The sequence below is a fragment of the Gallinula chloropus genome (genome assembly GCF_964237585.1).
Source record: "Gallinula chloropus genome assembly, chromosome: 21".
In the NCBI taxonomy this organism is placed as follows: domain Eukaryota; kingdom Metazoa; phylum Chordata; class Aves; order Gruiformes; family Rallidae; genus Gallinula; species Gallinula chloropus.
This window is the reverse complement of record NC_140106.1, coordinates 8,437,822-8,453,781: the sequence shown is the minus strand read 5'-3', so window position 1 is coordinate 8,453,781 and position 15,960 is coordinate 8,437,822. Positions and strand designations below refer to the sequence as shown.

The following is a 15,960-nucleotide window of genomic DNA, read 5'->3' as shown; positions in this document are numbered from 1 at the left end:
TGCAAGTTGTTAAAACCGGAGTGGAAGTACCTCAGCACTCTGAAGGGTGTAGGCACGAACGCCTTTTTGGGGAGAATACTAATCATTCAGGCTAGATGTTACTGCTCAGATTTCAAAGAGGCAAAATGAAGCTGCAGGGCTTGGAAGATACACACCTTGAAACAATGCCAGTCGCTCTGTAGCCTAATGAGATCGGTTTGGCTGTTTTCTTCAGTCCATGTGCCTGTGAAAGGGGATGTTTCAGCGTTACACACTGCTGGAACTGCAGGTCTAGGTGAAAGCAATACTGCTTGTTTGGGGTGTTTTTAGCTTTTTTCCTGATCCAGCTCTGGGTGAAGGTGGGTGTGAATCAGTACGTTCAGGAGAGGTCAGCTCCTGTGCTGCTAGTGCTCATTTTTCCTTCGACTCACAGCACTCCTCAGTCCAGACATACGATGAGACAGCTCATCTAGATTAATTCTTTATCAGAGCTTCAAATCCCTTAGGGCTCTTTAGAGTGAAAATAATAGAAGGAAGTAGAGAGCCCAGTGAAGAAAATGACCCAGCTAATGATTTGTGTATGCATTACCCATACATAAAATAAAATGCTTGCTGTTCTGAACTGTCACTCTGCTGTGCATTGTTCTGGTATGTGTTTCAGGAAGATGGTTTAGAAAATTACTGCATGTGTTAGAAGCAGAAGTGAGATAGAAACGTGCATCAGGCAGAGATACTTCCTTGCCCTGGGCAGGTGAGCTGAGGGTTATGTGGGTTTGGTTATTGGGATAGCCTTGGGTTGGAGCTGCAAGTGTTGGAAGCGTATTGTGGACAGTGTGGCTCGAAAGAAATGAATATGGAATCTGGCAGCTACGGAATCCAGATGAGAGAAGCCATGCCATGTCCTCCTGCATAAGCAGACTCTGTAGTTTCTTTGTAGTTGGTTTAATGCCCGTTTTTTAAAACAACCCAACTTAAAAATTTTAAGGATAAGTAAAAATCCTTCCGAGTGTGCTCCTTGTGTGAGGTCAGCCTGAATGCTAAGTGTACAAGATGTGAAAGTGCTATCTCTAGCTCATCAGACGTTTGACTCTGAAGCCTAATGATAGCTGTTAATTAAAGCATTTCCATCCACATAATCCTGTTATACTAGATTATTTGCATTCAAAATGCTGAGCAGTCGCTTGGAACTTTGCAGAACTGGGACTCAATGTCAGCATCAGCCAGTACAGGAATAGGAATAGTGATGTTTTTTCCCCATAACAATCAGTTAATGTGTCTGTTTCACAGTGTGAACCGTGACTGACTTGTGACTTTTTTCTTTCTTGTTTTTTTTTGGAAAAAGTCTGACATATAAATCTTAATTATGCCATTCTCAATGCTTCAGACACAAATTCCTGGGAAGTTACAAGAGCGTTTTTGCTCAAACATCAAAAAGCCTTTGTTCCTGTTAAGAATTAATTCCTTGGGCAGTTCCTTGTGTTTTAAATAAAGCCACTGGTTTTTTGGTTATATCTTGGCAACTGGATAGAACACCAGACTTCTCCAAATGTGGCTGTCTGGCATGGATGTCATTTCTTAATACCGGGTTCTTGCAGAATAAAAGCACCTACTTCTGTTTCCGTTTCTGATGAAAGTTGTAATGACATGAAGTCTGGTTGTTGCAACAGCGCTGAATGCGACTCTTTGTTCAGAGGAAGCAAGGAACAGCCCGCTCCTATCAGTCAGAGGCCAGGGCAGGCTTCGGAGGAGTGGGATTTGGTATTTGGAAGCAGTTATCGTGTCTTTGTAATGGATGGAAGGGTGGTTATTTTGAGGCAAGTCAGAGATAATGGATCTTGCAGTGGCTGTGTGTTTTTCAGGCCAATAATCCATGTTTCAAATGCATTTAAACAAGTTCTTGAGGAAAGGATTCAGTTTCATTCTGCTTTTGAGTCACGCACAAAATAGTATGTGACAGTTTCTGCCTTGTCCACTTTAGCTGAGTGTCCCTTTCAGAACAGTCTTGAAAAGGAATTAGTCTTGTATTAAAATGGGTCTAGGAAACTAATATTTGGCTTTCATCTTTGAATATGCTGTACATGAAGAATATGACATTCAGCTTTCCTGTCCTCAGTTTTCCTGCACACAACTGCTGCCATTCTGTTGTGCCTGGGTGGTACCATGTGAAAGGCACCGCGTTTGTGAGGAGCATCACTTGTCCAGGTGTGTACCAGCTCTGCAGAGTATGGCCAGGTGTGTATGTGACATCAGAGCTGACCATCACCTTTCTTCCAAAGGAGGGATGTTGGTGGACGCTGAAGAAGTAAGCCTGGCACCAATTTGAAGATCTTGTTGCCAGACCTCGTGCACTCCTGGACAAAGTGAAGCTTTCTGGGTTTTCAAAGCATGTTTTCTTGGCTTTTTAAAAAGCTATGTCAGGTTCCTTTGCCATTTCCATAGTCTTTGTGTTGGGTGATGGCTGTTTGGTGACACTTCAGAGGAGTGGTGTATCCCTGGACAGCCAGGCTGTGTGCCCAGTTGTGCAATGCCTTCAGAGCTCCTTCCGGATCTGTTCGGAGGAATTGCCTTCTGCCCTGAAAATTGCTTCTCCTTATCTTCACCTCTGGCTGCTGCCATCGGTCATAGCATTATCAGTTGTTTCAAACCAGCCCCAGTGTTTACCACTCTGACCTTGTCCCAGTGAGTCCTGTAGGCTGGATGCGTTGTTGGAAGAAACCCTAAATGTTTCTTGTGCTTCTTTTCTGCTGATCAAACTGGGGGGCTGCCTACATTTAAATTCAGTGATGCGCTACATTAGTTGTAGTTACACTCGCTGACATCTTTGTCTGTAAATTGGAGAGGCAAGGATTTGATGGATGGACTGCTCAGTGGGTAAGGAACTGGCTGGAGGTACTCACAGAGGGGTGGTCAGTGGCTCAGTGTCCACATGGACATCACAACAAGTGGTGTTCCTCAGGGGCTGGTACTGGGACCAGCACTGTTCAGCATCTCAGTTAGAGCCATGGACAGTGGGCCCTCCCCACCCAAACCATTCTGTGAAACAATATGATTGTTAAAACAAACATGGTATCTCTTCGCTGTGGATCACTTTGCATCCCATTTAGATTAAAAGCATGAGACATCAGTGCTGGTTTTCATTACGGATGATAAAGAGACAGACTCATCGTTCCAAAGTGAGTTTCAAGGACAAAATCTCAGATGATGTTTAACTTGAAGGGAAAAGTCTTAACTTCAGATGTGCCTGCAAATTTGGGGACAAAAGTCTCCATATTACTTTTTTCTTCCTTCCTAGTTTCACTGTCAGGATTTCATACGAAGAATTTTTACTTTTTCATGCCATGACCATGTTTGCTATGTGCAGCTTCCGTTCTCTTTCAAGTCAGAAAGAGGTCAGATTAAATACACACAGTGAAACAAGAGGCTGAGCACTTCAAATAACTGCAGAGGGACTATTTCGGATGGGACTGACTTCAAGCAGCAGGAAGCATCAGTTGCAAACACTAAAGCTCCCAGGGAAAATATGTCAGCAATTTGTCTTTTATAACCTTATGCATAACCATTGGGGGGGAGATTTATATACAGTGGCCTCTGTTCTTGCTTAATTCAATCTAGCAAAGCAAGATGCTACAAATCTTCCTTTTTTTTTTGCTATGCAGTGGCAGATGTGTGTGCCTTTGGCTGGTAAATGCTATGTGCTGGGATCTGAAACCTTTCTGGTGAAGCAGGGAAAGACAAGGGAAGGGAACTGCAGTGTTTACTTCTCTCTTGTGGTTGTTGTGATCTTTAGCGATGGCAAGGGAGCTGCGGTGTTTATTTCTCTGTCTTCTTGTGGCTGGTGTGCTTTTTGCTTTTGAATTAACCGTCTGTGTTCTCAAAAGAAGGGCTTGTCTGATGCCCGCCCACCTTTCATTCGGCACTCAGTGCTGCTCAGGCTGCTTTTGTCTGACGCTAAATCAGCTTTTTATGGAAAAACACAGAGTGGCATTTAGATAATGTCTGTTTGTCCCAAAGAAACCCAAGGCATCTAAAAACTGCGTGTAGGATTCCTATACATGTAAGTGTACAGGCTCTTCTAGCAGCAGTTCCTTGTGCTGAGCAACAGGAATCCCAAACAGTGTTTCAGGACACGACGTACAGCAATCTGGCTGTAACCACAGGAGGGACCTTCATCAGACAGAACGTAATCAGCCACGGTAGAAACTGGCTAAGACAATCTGCTTTCAATCTCCTAAGCCTGTTGACAGCGCTATAGGATTATGAATGTCCATAGGCTGCTGGGTGCATGGCACCTCCTGTGCAGCACAGGGACAGCAATTCAGCAGTGACCCCACAGCAGCTTGGGCTGTTTTTCCCATCTGCAGGGCTTCCTGCTGTCCCCTGGGGATGTGGGGAGGTGTCCCATCCACACAGCAGCTTGCAATTTCCCATTAGTGATGTGGCAGCATTACTACAACAGAAAGCAGGGCTTTGCTTTTACGCTGACATCTGCAAACCTTTGCAGAGTTGTTTTCTGTTTCTGCCAGGGTGGTTTCTTTTTAGCTGAATCCAATACAGCATTAACCAGTCCTTCCATCAGCTTGTGATCTCAGCATCTCTCAGTACGAGATAGTTCTTAGTGGGTGACTCCCATTTCCCTCTGTGTACGTTCATGTTTGTCTTAGCAGGAAAATATGTATAACATTTTTGGTCCAAACTGGTGATGGCATTTTTAATTTTGGGCCCGTTTGGGGGCCTTTAAGGTGTCTACACCAAATACCCAGCTTGGCTTAGGGTGTCGTTGTGGGGAGGGAGAGGAAGCTGGGTGTTGAAGCAGGTAGTGGTTAGGAGCAAAGGGGCAGCAACGTCCCCGTAACCCCTGGGAGATGAGGTGATTCAGTGCGTGCTCTGTGTGGATCCCTGCGGGCACTGAAGTTAGGGTAGGCATGAGTTAGGGCCACTGGAAACAAATGCTGCCCCTGCAGCACAAGAGAATAAAGTTGTGTTTGTGATCAGGGTCTGCTGCAGGTCCTGCAGGGAATTTGCCTTGCCTGCCTCATTCTGTGTCGTTATTTATAGTTGCAGTATTTTAAGGAAAGATAGCATATGTGAGAGAATTCCTGGCATGGGAAGCCACAGTCATTTGTTTGTGGTGGGTCTTTGCCAGGAGTCAATATACCTCATCTTGCCAGGGACGATAGGCATTGGGTGCAAATTTCCTGACACAGGAGCTCAGGTTCTTAATTGATTTAATTTTCAGAGAGAGCTCTTCCAGTGCAGACCTCCTGAAGGCTGGAGAATTTTCCCAAGGTTCCCTGAAAATGTTTGCATGATGTACTTGCCTTCTTTATAAAAATAAACACTCTGCTTACTTCTCTGATGTGTTTGCTTGGGAACAGATTGGAAGACTTAAATACGACCCTTTGGCATGTGAGAAGGTCGCATGGGTGCCTTAAGATGTGATTTGTACTTAAACCAGTGTTTGAAAGACATCAGTAAGACAGTGTCATTTTGGTGCAGCAGTGATCTGTTCTGATTCAGCTGATCAGTTCATTGAACCATTGCAAAGCATTTTCCTGGCTGTTCTGTATCATTTTATACTTGCACTGGTTTGAAAGCCAATTCAGATTAAGCTTTCTAATCTTGACAAGGCTCCAGCAGCTCTCAGGAAGGCTCTCCTGCCTTGGCTGGTGAAACTCTGCACCTTCAGAAAGTTCCAGAGGAAAGTGTGGGCTTCTGAACTTAATCCAATTCCCACTGGAAATCCGATAAGCCTTCAGATTAGCTTTGTCTTTGGTAGGGATTAAACTTGCAGAGAATCTCAGGTTTTGGTGCTAAGATTGGTTCTTGCCTGGAAAGAGCCTTTAGTAGCAAATAGACTGAGGTATTGAATACAGACGAGCGGCATTTCTTCCCATGGCATCCAATTGATGTTGTTCTGCCAGTGCTTGTGAGTGCTGCATTGCAGTTAGCACTGGGAAATGGTGATAAAAAATGACAGTTGCCTAATTGATCCATAACCTCTGCCTGGGGTAATAGTGTCCTGTGCTGGGCAGGTTGTCAGTGAAGTGGGAAGAGGCAGCAGCTCAATGTAGTGTCAGATCTGTATTCAAGGTGAAAGAGAAACTGTTGGCTGTTAAGAATAAGGTTTCTTATCCTTGCAGGAGCTCATCTGGAAACTACATACTTGTCCAGAGTGTTACATACATGGGAAAGCTGAGTAAATACATGTTCCTCTTTCAAAATCGTCTTCTGCCTCTGACAGGTGCCATGATACCAGATTTCAGAATATGATTGCCTTGCAGTTCTCATGATCATGTGTTTCATCTCTCTCTCCCCCTCCTTAGCAATATACAACTACGATGCTGCCCAGGATGTGGAGCTCTCCCTGCAGGTTGGCGACACTGTTCACATTTTGGAGATGTATGAAGGTAGGTTGCAGATCACTTACAAGTACTTGGCAGTGGTTTGTGAAAGTAAATGTAACAACTCAAGATTTGTTTCAAATAATAGAAATCTCAGATCTAGATTTTTCAACTTCTGATACGCCCAAAAGTGTGGTGTTAGCTGTGTCACCTGACTTTTAATTCATCTTAAGAACTCCAAATTCTGATACTCTGCTTGGGCCAAAATTCTCTAGTCTTATTGTATCTGTCTTTCTCTTGGGGTATCAGCTCTCAGCTTTGTTTCCAGACATCTGTGGGTTGTGTTTTCAGAATTAGTGCTCGCTCAAGAAGCCTTTTCTCTTTCTTCTCATGCTAATGATGCATAGAACTCCAGTCTGATAAAAGTAGGGTTTTGTTCCACTAATCAGTTTTTATCTGGTTACACAAGTCTCAGTTTGGAAAAAGCTTCCATTTAACCAGGGCGTTGGCTTTGCAAGAAGAAATGCTCAGACGTGCCTTGTGGAGTCTTTTTTTTTCAGTCTGTGTGTGCTACCCCAGCATCTCCCTGCTGAGGGAGTTCCTTTGGCTATAGATAATTTAGGGAATTGGAGGAGTGTGTTTCAGGATTGTCCAGAGGCTCTCACATAATGGTAACAGCCACTTGGAAAATCCTGCTCCTTGTATTGGTTCCCTACCTCGGGATGCACAGGAGCATCTTTTGAGAGTTACCAGAAGGTTCTCAGGGCTCTGGCACCATGGTTCTTTTCCTGCTTGGCTGGTCATCTGGAACATGCCTCCCTCTTCCTCCTGGTTGAAGTCAGCAGGTATTCATCCCCCAGCCATGCTTGGTGATGGGTCTGTCTTTCCACCAGCATTCCCTTGGAAGCTCCTTGTGTTCTGCATCTGGAGCTTGAGCTCCCTTCTGTCTGTAACTGTTGAAGGGCACAGGCTGTTCCTGGGCTGTGAGGCAGCAAGGGTGAAGCTCAGCTTTGGTGTTAAGATAAATGTTATCTGACTCTCAGCGGCTGAATAGCTTTGAGACCTAACACTGTGTCCCAGTTCTGGCCAGGCCAGAGCTGACTTCCCCAGGCAGCCAGTCAGGAGAGAGGAGCTGGCCCAGGCTGATCCCACACTGGAGGGACAGGTCTGTGTGGTGCTGGGACAGTGCCGGTGTGGTGAGTGGTTTACAGTGAGGTGGATTTTAAATGACTTCCAAGCTGTTGTAGTTGGGCTTCAAGCAGCGTGTTCATTACATGTGAAGATCTGGGGAGTTCTCTTAGCCTCACCTTCCCTTTAAAACAAACAGCAAACCTCTCTGCAGAGCATGCTTGTGTTGGTGTGGGTGTCTTAGTCACGACACTCCTGTAACCTGCAAAACAAGGGGTTTCTTTCTTCCTGTCTCTAGTTCATTCTCTGGTTGCAGAAGCGCCTGAGGTCTTTGTACAGAATTACTTCTCCCACTTGATGATAAGGGGAGCAGCACAACAGCATCCTGTTGGTTGGTAGGTACCGCCAAGACTGGGCATATGCTGCAAAATCCCAGAAAAGAAGGAAACACTGCGTCCCATACTTGGAAGGGTGATTCAGTGCAGGATTTGCTCTCTGGGAATCTGTCCTTGAGCAGCGAGCTGGGGAGGACACGTTTCTGGTTAGGGGAATCTCTTCTAATCTGCAGTATATTTTGTTATTTCCTGTAAACTGTGGGAAATAGTTGAGTTGTGGATAGAGGGAATGTGTGCCCACTTATAGTGATTCTGACCAGGTGCTTCTCCTGATGCTAGTAAGTTTCCACTGAATTTATTCCCTGTTTCAGTCTTCACCTTTCCTCTGGCCTCCATAGGTAAGGGAAGCCATCCCTTGCTTTAGTTCAGTTCACTGTGGCAGTGGATGTTGTGGTACCCAGGGACAGTACGCTGCAGCAGAAGAGGAACAAAGACCTTGCCCTCAAGCACGTGACGTGGGATTGCATCACTCTGTATGACTCCAGGTCATCTCAACTGTTGCCATCTGCATAACTTTTTTCTCAGACTTTCTGATCTTTTACATACTAGGTGACATCAGTTTAATGCAAGGTAAATGGAGGACCTGTGTTCCATTAAAAAACCCACAACAAAGCCCAAAATATTTATGATGAGCTTTGCAAGCTCAGTCCCATCCTTGCATCCTTAATCAGACTTCAGTTTGAAAGGGTGTTGTAGTAGCTGAAATTTGCTATGTCATTTTCAAGTGAACAGCCTTTCTCCATTTAGCACATATCTGCTTTGGGAAAACACTCCAGAGAAATGTCTGTTATTCCTCTGAAGCTTTAAGCAGAGGTTTTTTTCTTTGAATAACTCCAGTAATCAATTGACCACCACCAGAAGCTTGTGTTCTTTTTAAAATGATGAATAGTATTACTGAAAATTGGAGCAGAACTCTGAAAAAAAATTACATGAGATGCTTGCTGAAATAGTTTTGCATAATAATAGACAATGTGCTTTTATGCAATGGTTGCAAAATACTTTACAGGAATATGGCTAATGCACAGAGAGCCTATTATACATGGGGAAGCTGTGCTACAGAAGGGCTGAGAGACTGTGTCAAATGGAATTGAAGTCACTGGGAAAATACTCTTGTTAAATTCCATAAGCTTTGTTTCACACCCTAAAGAACAATTAATTACAACTTGGATAAAAATAGAATGTAAATCTTCTCATCCCTAATCCAGTACCTTATCCACTGGTCCATGATCAATGTATAATCTTCATCCTGTGGAAGGAATGGGATTTCTTCTTTCCTCCTGATTTACTGTTGGAATATTGGGGATTATGTGGTCGAGCTGATTCACACTCCATTGCTAGAGGAAGGGGCCAAAACTGCTTGATAAAACAAAGAAAAAAGGATGAAACACACACCCCACCACATCCTCCTCCCCCCAAAGCCCCCGTAAGCTCTAAGTTATGGGTGAGGGATTCTCAGATCCAAGGGTCTTCATTTAACCTTCTTCACTACATGTATTGAAGTATGTTGCTTGGGGGGAAAAGAAAGAAAGAAAGAAAAATCCAGAAAGCCAAGCCTCCCCCTCCCCTCCTCTCTTCTTTGGTTATTCCCTTAAACCCCTTTGCCTTCCTGGTGCTGCTCCTGCAGCTGGTCAGCTGAACGTAATCCTCTTGGGTTGATAACTCCGAGCATCGTTCACACTTTAGAGCCCGTGATCTTCATCCTTGGTGTTTGTGAAGAGCTGGGGTCAGTGTTTTGGGTTTCAGTGCTGGTAGAACCGTAGGAGAAGAGACAAAAACCAGTGCTGAGGACTGTGATTGTTTGGGAGTTGGGTCGAGGAGTGTCTTGACACGTGGAATGATGTTTTTAGAGGCAGGGGGGACACTAAGGGGCCTCTGAGGGCCCTTCCCACCCAAACCAGGCTGGGGGTCAATAGAAAACAATAAATATCTATTTGAAGGGGTGGAGTTGAATTATCCTTGGGACACTTGAATATGTTTCCCTCCGGCAGATCATGCTGTGTGACCGTGGGCTGGCCGCTGTGCGTGGCTGTGCCTGTGCCACACCTCTCAGGTGATGGTAGCAGCAGCTCTGTGCTGCGTTAACTCGTGTGCTGTATGGAACAAGCATCCTCAGTTTTACAGCATACAGCATGATGGTAGAACCACCCTTCTGCCCTACTCTCAGGAACAAGCCTCCTGCAGACAGAGCAGGGGTGCCTTTGCAATAGCAGATCCCAACTGAGCGGTCGGTCATTTATCCGGTAGGATGTGGTGGGAATGAAAAATGACTGTGTTTGTGTTCCCTTTGCCAGGCTGGTACCGAGGATACACCCTGCGCAATAAAGCGAAGAAGGTAGGACCTCACCTCCCAGTGACCCTGGGGTTTGTTTCACACCTTGCCAGACCCCATCCAGGGCAGGAATCACCTATTCCTCCATGGAACTACTTGTCTTAATACTGTGCAGGTCTCCTGTCTCCATGTCCTTTCCCTTAGGGAGAGAAATAAATGCCCTTCAGAACCAGCAGCTGAGTTCTCCTCTGTTGTAAGCTTACACAGTGTAGTTTGAACTAGCACCATTGACTGCTGCACATCTGTGTACACCAGGCTGTTGCTTTATTATTATGGGCTTGGACCTGTACGTGTCCAGCATGTTAGTTATGTAATGGTAAGAGTTTTGATTTGAGTTGGAAAGTATTCCAGAAATTCTTGAGGTTTGTGACACCAGTCTGAAAACTGCCTGGAAATCTGGTTTCCCATAGGAATCTTGGCACTGCTCATGTGGTGACATCCTTCAGTCTCCATTTTTCAGGCATAAAGGGGAAAAGAAAATGGAAAACGATGGCAATGGTCCTGGAAGGTTTCTTTTAATAATGGAAACTTGGGACTGGTGAATTCGTGCAAACGCTGTTGTGTTGGGAGCTTTCCTAGAGAACACAGGTCCAGGGCAACTTGGCAAGTGGCTCCCAGAGTATTTTGAGCAAATGAGCATGACTGATAGTTTGCATGAGTTCACATTTTGTACAGGAAGATGAATGTCATTGCAATGAGGGAAGGAATTGACTTCTCTGAGGTGCCAATATCAGGTACAGTGCTCAGCGCGCAGCCTGGTGCTCCTTACCATGACCAGAGGACTGTGGACCTAACACACCTCTGTGATAGGTAGACATAAATCACAGCCTGTCTTCTGCTGATCATGCTCTTACCCCTTCCCCTGCTTGATGTTGAATGAAGTTTTGTCATGTCATATCCCATGGTGTGATTTCTTTATTTGATTTCTGTATTTTCAGGGCATTTTCCCAGAAACATACATCCATTTAAAAGAAGCGACCGTGAAGGACCGGGGGTAGGTTGTGCTTCTTAAGACCTTCTTTTTGGGAGCAAAAGCAATGGAATGCTGCGTCATAACCTCCCAATTTAAATACTGGTGGTTATACTGAGTGCTGCTGGTCTGTGTGTGCAGCAGGGCATGCTGCCTGTGCTGGGATTCCAGAGCTGCTGGTTTGTTTTTTCAGAGCATTGAACATAGGAAAGCAGTTGCAGGCATAGGTGCAGGAGAATGCTGTTTGCAAAACAAGAAAGCCCTGCTAGATGAGTTAGTAGCAAGGCAGGGCAATCAAGTTAGATTTAGCTTCTCTGGGGACTCCTGTAACTCATCACACACTCCTGCTTGCAGCCAGGGAGCCAACAGGAGTGTGGATTCCTTCCTGTCTTGGAAAACATTTCAGGAAATGATTCCTCATTTGATTCTGAGAGCTGATTCTGTGCTCATTGTAGAGAGGCAAACAGCAGTTGCAAAGGAAGAGGCTTTAGAACGTGCCTTTTTTCCTTTTGTTTTGTTGTTGTTTGTTTGGTTTTTTTTTAATATCTGTGACCAGGTTATTGTTGTGACAGTGATTCTTCCAAAGTGTGATTTATGTCTATTTAGCATTATGTTTCTGGAATAGATCAGCTGGAAGTAACAAGACTGATGGGAACTGGAAACATGTTTGCATTACAAATGGGTAATGAATGTGTATGAGTGTGTTGGAGAGGCAGCTGAACCATTTCAGACTTGAGGCACCGAGTGAGCTGTGTGAAACCCAGCACACTCAGATTCCTGTTACTTCTCAAAAAGGGGTGTTTTACTACTAAGTTGTAGTCTTGAGTGTAACATCTTTTTTTCCTCATTTATTTCTTTAGACAACATGAAACAGTGATACCAAGTGAGTTGCCCCTTGGACAAGAGCTCACTTCAACCCTGAGGGAGTGGGCTGTGATCTGGCACAAGTTGTACGTGGTAAGTGTTCTGCAGTGGTTGGTGTTTCACTGAATACCCCTGGGTGAGGTGAGGCTGGGCTTTCTACAGGGCACTTTTAGGCTTTGAATAGGACATTTAGCAGAACTGTAAAGCTGTCATTATTGTAAAATTGGTTTTAAGGGTGGTTAGAAATGTTCTGCTCCCCACTGAAGGGGATCTGTGGTCACAGAGCTGCAGTTGAGTCCACGCTACAGTGGTCAGTGAACATGAGTAACCACCTGATGACACAGTGCTGATGAAGGGTTGACTGGCACGAGTCACACATCGTGTCAGCTGCAGCCCAAATAGGCAAGATGGACAAAGGGTGGGAAAAGAATTAGTGCTCTGTGTGGTGAGGGAGGATTTGACTCATCAGAAATCACATCATATATTTAGTTCTTAGGAAGGCAAGGGAGACATACCTCACCTACTGAATTTTGGAGCACAAGTTGTGTCAGGGGAGGTTTAGATTGGAGATCAGGACAAATGTCTTCCCTGAAACAGTGGTCAGGTGTTGGACCAGGCTGCCCAGAGAGGTGGCGGAGTCACCATCCCTGGAGGGGTTCAAACAACATGTTGCTGTGGCACTCCAGGACATGGGTTAGTTGCCATGGTGGTGTTGGGCTGGACTTGATCTTAAAAGACTTTTCCAACCTTTAAGGTTCAGTGGTTCTGTGAAATCTGTAGCCTGAACACCTGATAGGCACCTCAGAAAAGTCAGAAGCCAAGGTAACATATGGGCTTAGTGTTTCTGCTGAGGTAGGAGCATTCTTGCCTAAAGAAACACAACCAGAGCTCACAGGGAATTGCTTTCTTTTGAAGATGATTATTAGGCACATTAAAGAGAGCCAAACTTTATATTTCTTCAGTTAGTAGTGAGTTCAGCCTGTGTGGTATGTGCTCTGAGACTTTAATTAAGGTGGGAGAATGGGTTTAAATTAGCTTTAACCATTCGGTTTACCCAGAGCAAGCTTTCCTACTGAGAACTTCACCAGCCCACAAGCGTGTTTTATTTGTGTGCCACAAACCCACAAGAATTTGTTCCAACCTCTTAATTTAATGAGAACCCCTATGTGACGTTATTACTGTGTGAAAGGAGAGGCTTGTTCCAGGCTTTGGGGCTTTATTCCTGACTGACTGGAGGATCCTAGCCTCAGAATATTTTTCTTAAGAGCAGAGATCTTTCATGTTCCCGTGCCTAACCAATATAAGTCTTAAAATAGTCTTGGAAAATGTTGTGGTTTGAAATAGATTTGAGTTTATTTTATTTTCCCCTGCAGTATGTATAAAAAGAAAAGCTACAGGAGGAAGGAGGTATTTGAGGAGAAAAAGGAAATAGAGGGGATTTTTTTTTTCCTCTGGCAGCATTTCATGTCAGCACTTTAGTTTCTGTATTTTTCATCAAGCCTTGCACCAATGGGTGTATCTCCCCTGCAAAATAAATTAAAAATGGGTTTTTAACTTAATTTAGTTAATAGGAGTTAGGTAATGCAGACAGTTGTAGAGATAACAGCTTTAGCTTACTGTCAAATGGAGATCTGCTCTGTATTTCCCTGAAAGCTAGCACAAGTTGCCTTCTCTTCACAATTATTCTGATGTGAGTTAGGAACACTGCTTTTCCTTTTTCTAACAATGTCTCTGGGATCTTCCCTGTCAGACCTGAGACTCCTGTAGCTTCTCTCAGCCTCTTCATTCACCCAATCAAAAGCTGCCTTCAGCTTTGTGTTCTCAGGGGTGAATGATGAGCAGTTTGTACTGTTCATGTTCTTTGCAGAGACCAGAAGGATTTAATCCCTTTCATGAGTCTCTTTCTTCTGTGCAGGGGCAGTTGGGGTGCATAGTTGAACGTGAACAGCTTTGGTATAGAGAACTGACTCTGGTCAGCTGCTGCCTGAATGTTCCAGCCATAGGCCAGTGGCTGCAGGATGAAGTGTAGCCACAAGCCTCTGGAGAGTTGTTCTGGAGCTGTGTAACCATCAGCATTGTCCTGGTAGATTAATGTCCTTTGAAATGGTGAAGACCCTGAGTCTCGAGGTGCTTAAACCTTGGCAGTGCAAAGTACTGGAGAGCTGGTTCTGTGGGTCTAACCTTGCTGTATGGTGCCAGTTTCTTAGGTATTTTTAGTTAAATACAGCTTGGATGTTAGCTCCAGTGGAATGCCTTTTGGAGAGCTTGCTGAGCTCATCCTTTCCAGGCTATCCCTAGCTTCAAACTGTCCCTTCTTTTGGTGTAGGACAACAAGACAACCCAGTTCCGGCACGTCCAGCAGATGACGTACAGCCTGATAGAGTGGCGGTCGCAGATCCTGTCTGGGACCCTTCCCAAGGATGAGCTGGCTGAGCTCAAGAAGAAAGTCACTGCTAAGATTGACTACGGCAACAGGTAAACTCCAAGCCATGTCCCTGAAGGCAGGGGAGAACCCCAAATCCCAGTAGAGGCTCTGAATGGCTCTTAATACACAGTGGCAGCACTGAATTAGGTTTGTTTGGAGGTTTTTCCCTTTGGAAAAAAATGGTAATTCCAGCTTTCATTCTTACCAGAATGTGACTGGCCTGACAGGTGGGCAGGGAGCAGTTGGGTCTTCTGTGCCAGCGAGTGCTTTGGCTTGGCAGGAGCCCTCACCTGTCTTAATCTGCAGAAAGGCTGGCGTGTGACCCTGCTTCCCATGGAGCACAGTTTGTGCCTGAATAGCTGGAGCCAGGGTTTGGATGCTCGTTGTGAACTAAACTGCTTTATCAGCAACTGAGCAGCACAATTCTATAGACCACCAGAACTCTACCCTTCCAGGGTTTGTGCAGAACAGGGTTTGTTTCCAGAACTCACTTATCTGCCTGTCAGACTTGATTCAGGTTTAATAAGTCAATTAGAAAGAAAGCTTGTGGCAAAGAATAATAATTAGCCATAATCCATAAGCCTGATAGATACCTTAAACACCCCCCCCCCAAATAAAACCCAACCAAACAAACCCAAAACAAACCCCAAATCCACAACAAACCTTTAAGCTAGAACAAAGATGATGTCATGTTAGAATTAACTAATTATTTTTCCCTTTAATGGGAAAATGAGAGGTGAGTGATAAGAGGGGCTGGAGTCACCGTCCCTGGGGAGGTTCAAAAAACTGTATAGCTGTGGCACTCCAGGACATGGTTTAGTTGGTGTGGTGTTGGACAGATGGTTGGACTTGATGCTCTTAGAGGTCTTCTCCAAGCTCAAACCTTCTGTGATTCGGGGACAGGAACACCAGGAATTACAAGGAGTGGAGTTGTGCATTGGCTGCCTAGTGCAGTCACAGTTTATTTTGTGGTTTGTGCTCTTTCAGTCACCTTTGCTTCTTAAATAGCACATTGCTTCTTCTGTCCTTGTGCCTTGCCTGCTACTCAGGATCCTAGGTTTGGATCTGGTGGTGCGAGATGACAATGGGAACATCTTGGACCCAGATGAAACCAGCACAATCTCTCTCTTCAAGTCCCATGAAACTGCATCCAAAAGGATTGATGATAGAATCCAGGAAGAAAAGGTATGTCTTCTGTCACTGTCTTTGTCCTCTTTGAGTAACTAGTACCCAGGGTATTTGTACATCCAGCTCAGGGGTGTTGTTGGCAGCAGAGCTGAACTGTGCTGGTCTGTTTCCAATGGGAGCACTCTCCTTTGCAGTCCCTCCAGCAGAATCTGGACCTCCGAGGGCAGCCAATATTCAACACGACACACACCTACAGCCTGTATGTAAACTTCAAGAATTTTGTCTGCAACATTGGGGAAGATGCAGAGCTGCTGATGAGCCTCTACGATCCTGATCTCTCCAAATTCATCAGGTAGGTGTTCTTGTCGTCGTGGCGATCACTGCAAAGAAACCAGCAGAGC

At 44.9% G+C, this 15,960-nt stretch overlaps 1 protein-coding gene across 1 annotated transcript in view; it reads left to right on the top strand.

Moving 5' to 3' along the window:
- Positions 1-15,960, top strand: part of DOCK5 (dedicator of cytokinesis 5) — a gene marked incomplete at both ends in the record, with an annotated part of 62,222 nt that overhangs the window by 6,639 nt on the left and 39,623 nt on the right. The window contains 7 exons of the mRNA XM_084274004.1: positions 6,303-6,386; positions 10,135-10,175; positions 11,111-11,166; positions 12,003-12,099; positions 14,333-14,481; positions 15,481-15,616; positions 15,754-15,911. Coding sequence (XP_084130130.1) covers positions 6,303-6,386; positions 10,135-10,175; positions 11,111-11,166; positions 12,003-12,099; positions 14,333-14,481; positions 15,481-15,616; positions 15,754-15,911 — 721 coding nt within the window. The remainder of the gene's footprint in view (positions 1-6,302; positions 6,387-10,134; positions 10,176-11,110; positions 11,167-12,002; positions 12,100-14,332; positions 14,482-15,480; positions 15,617-15,753; positions 15,912-15,960) is intronic.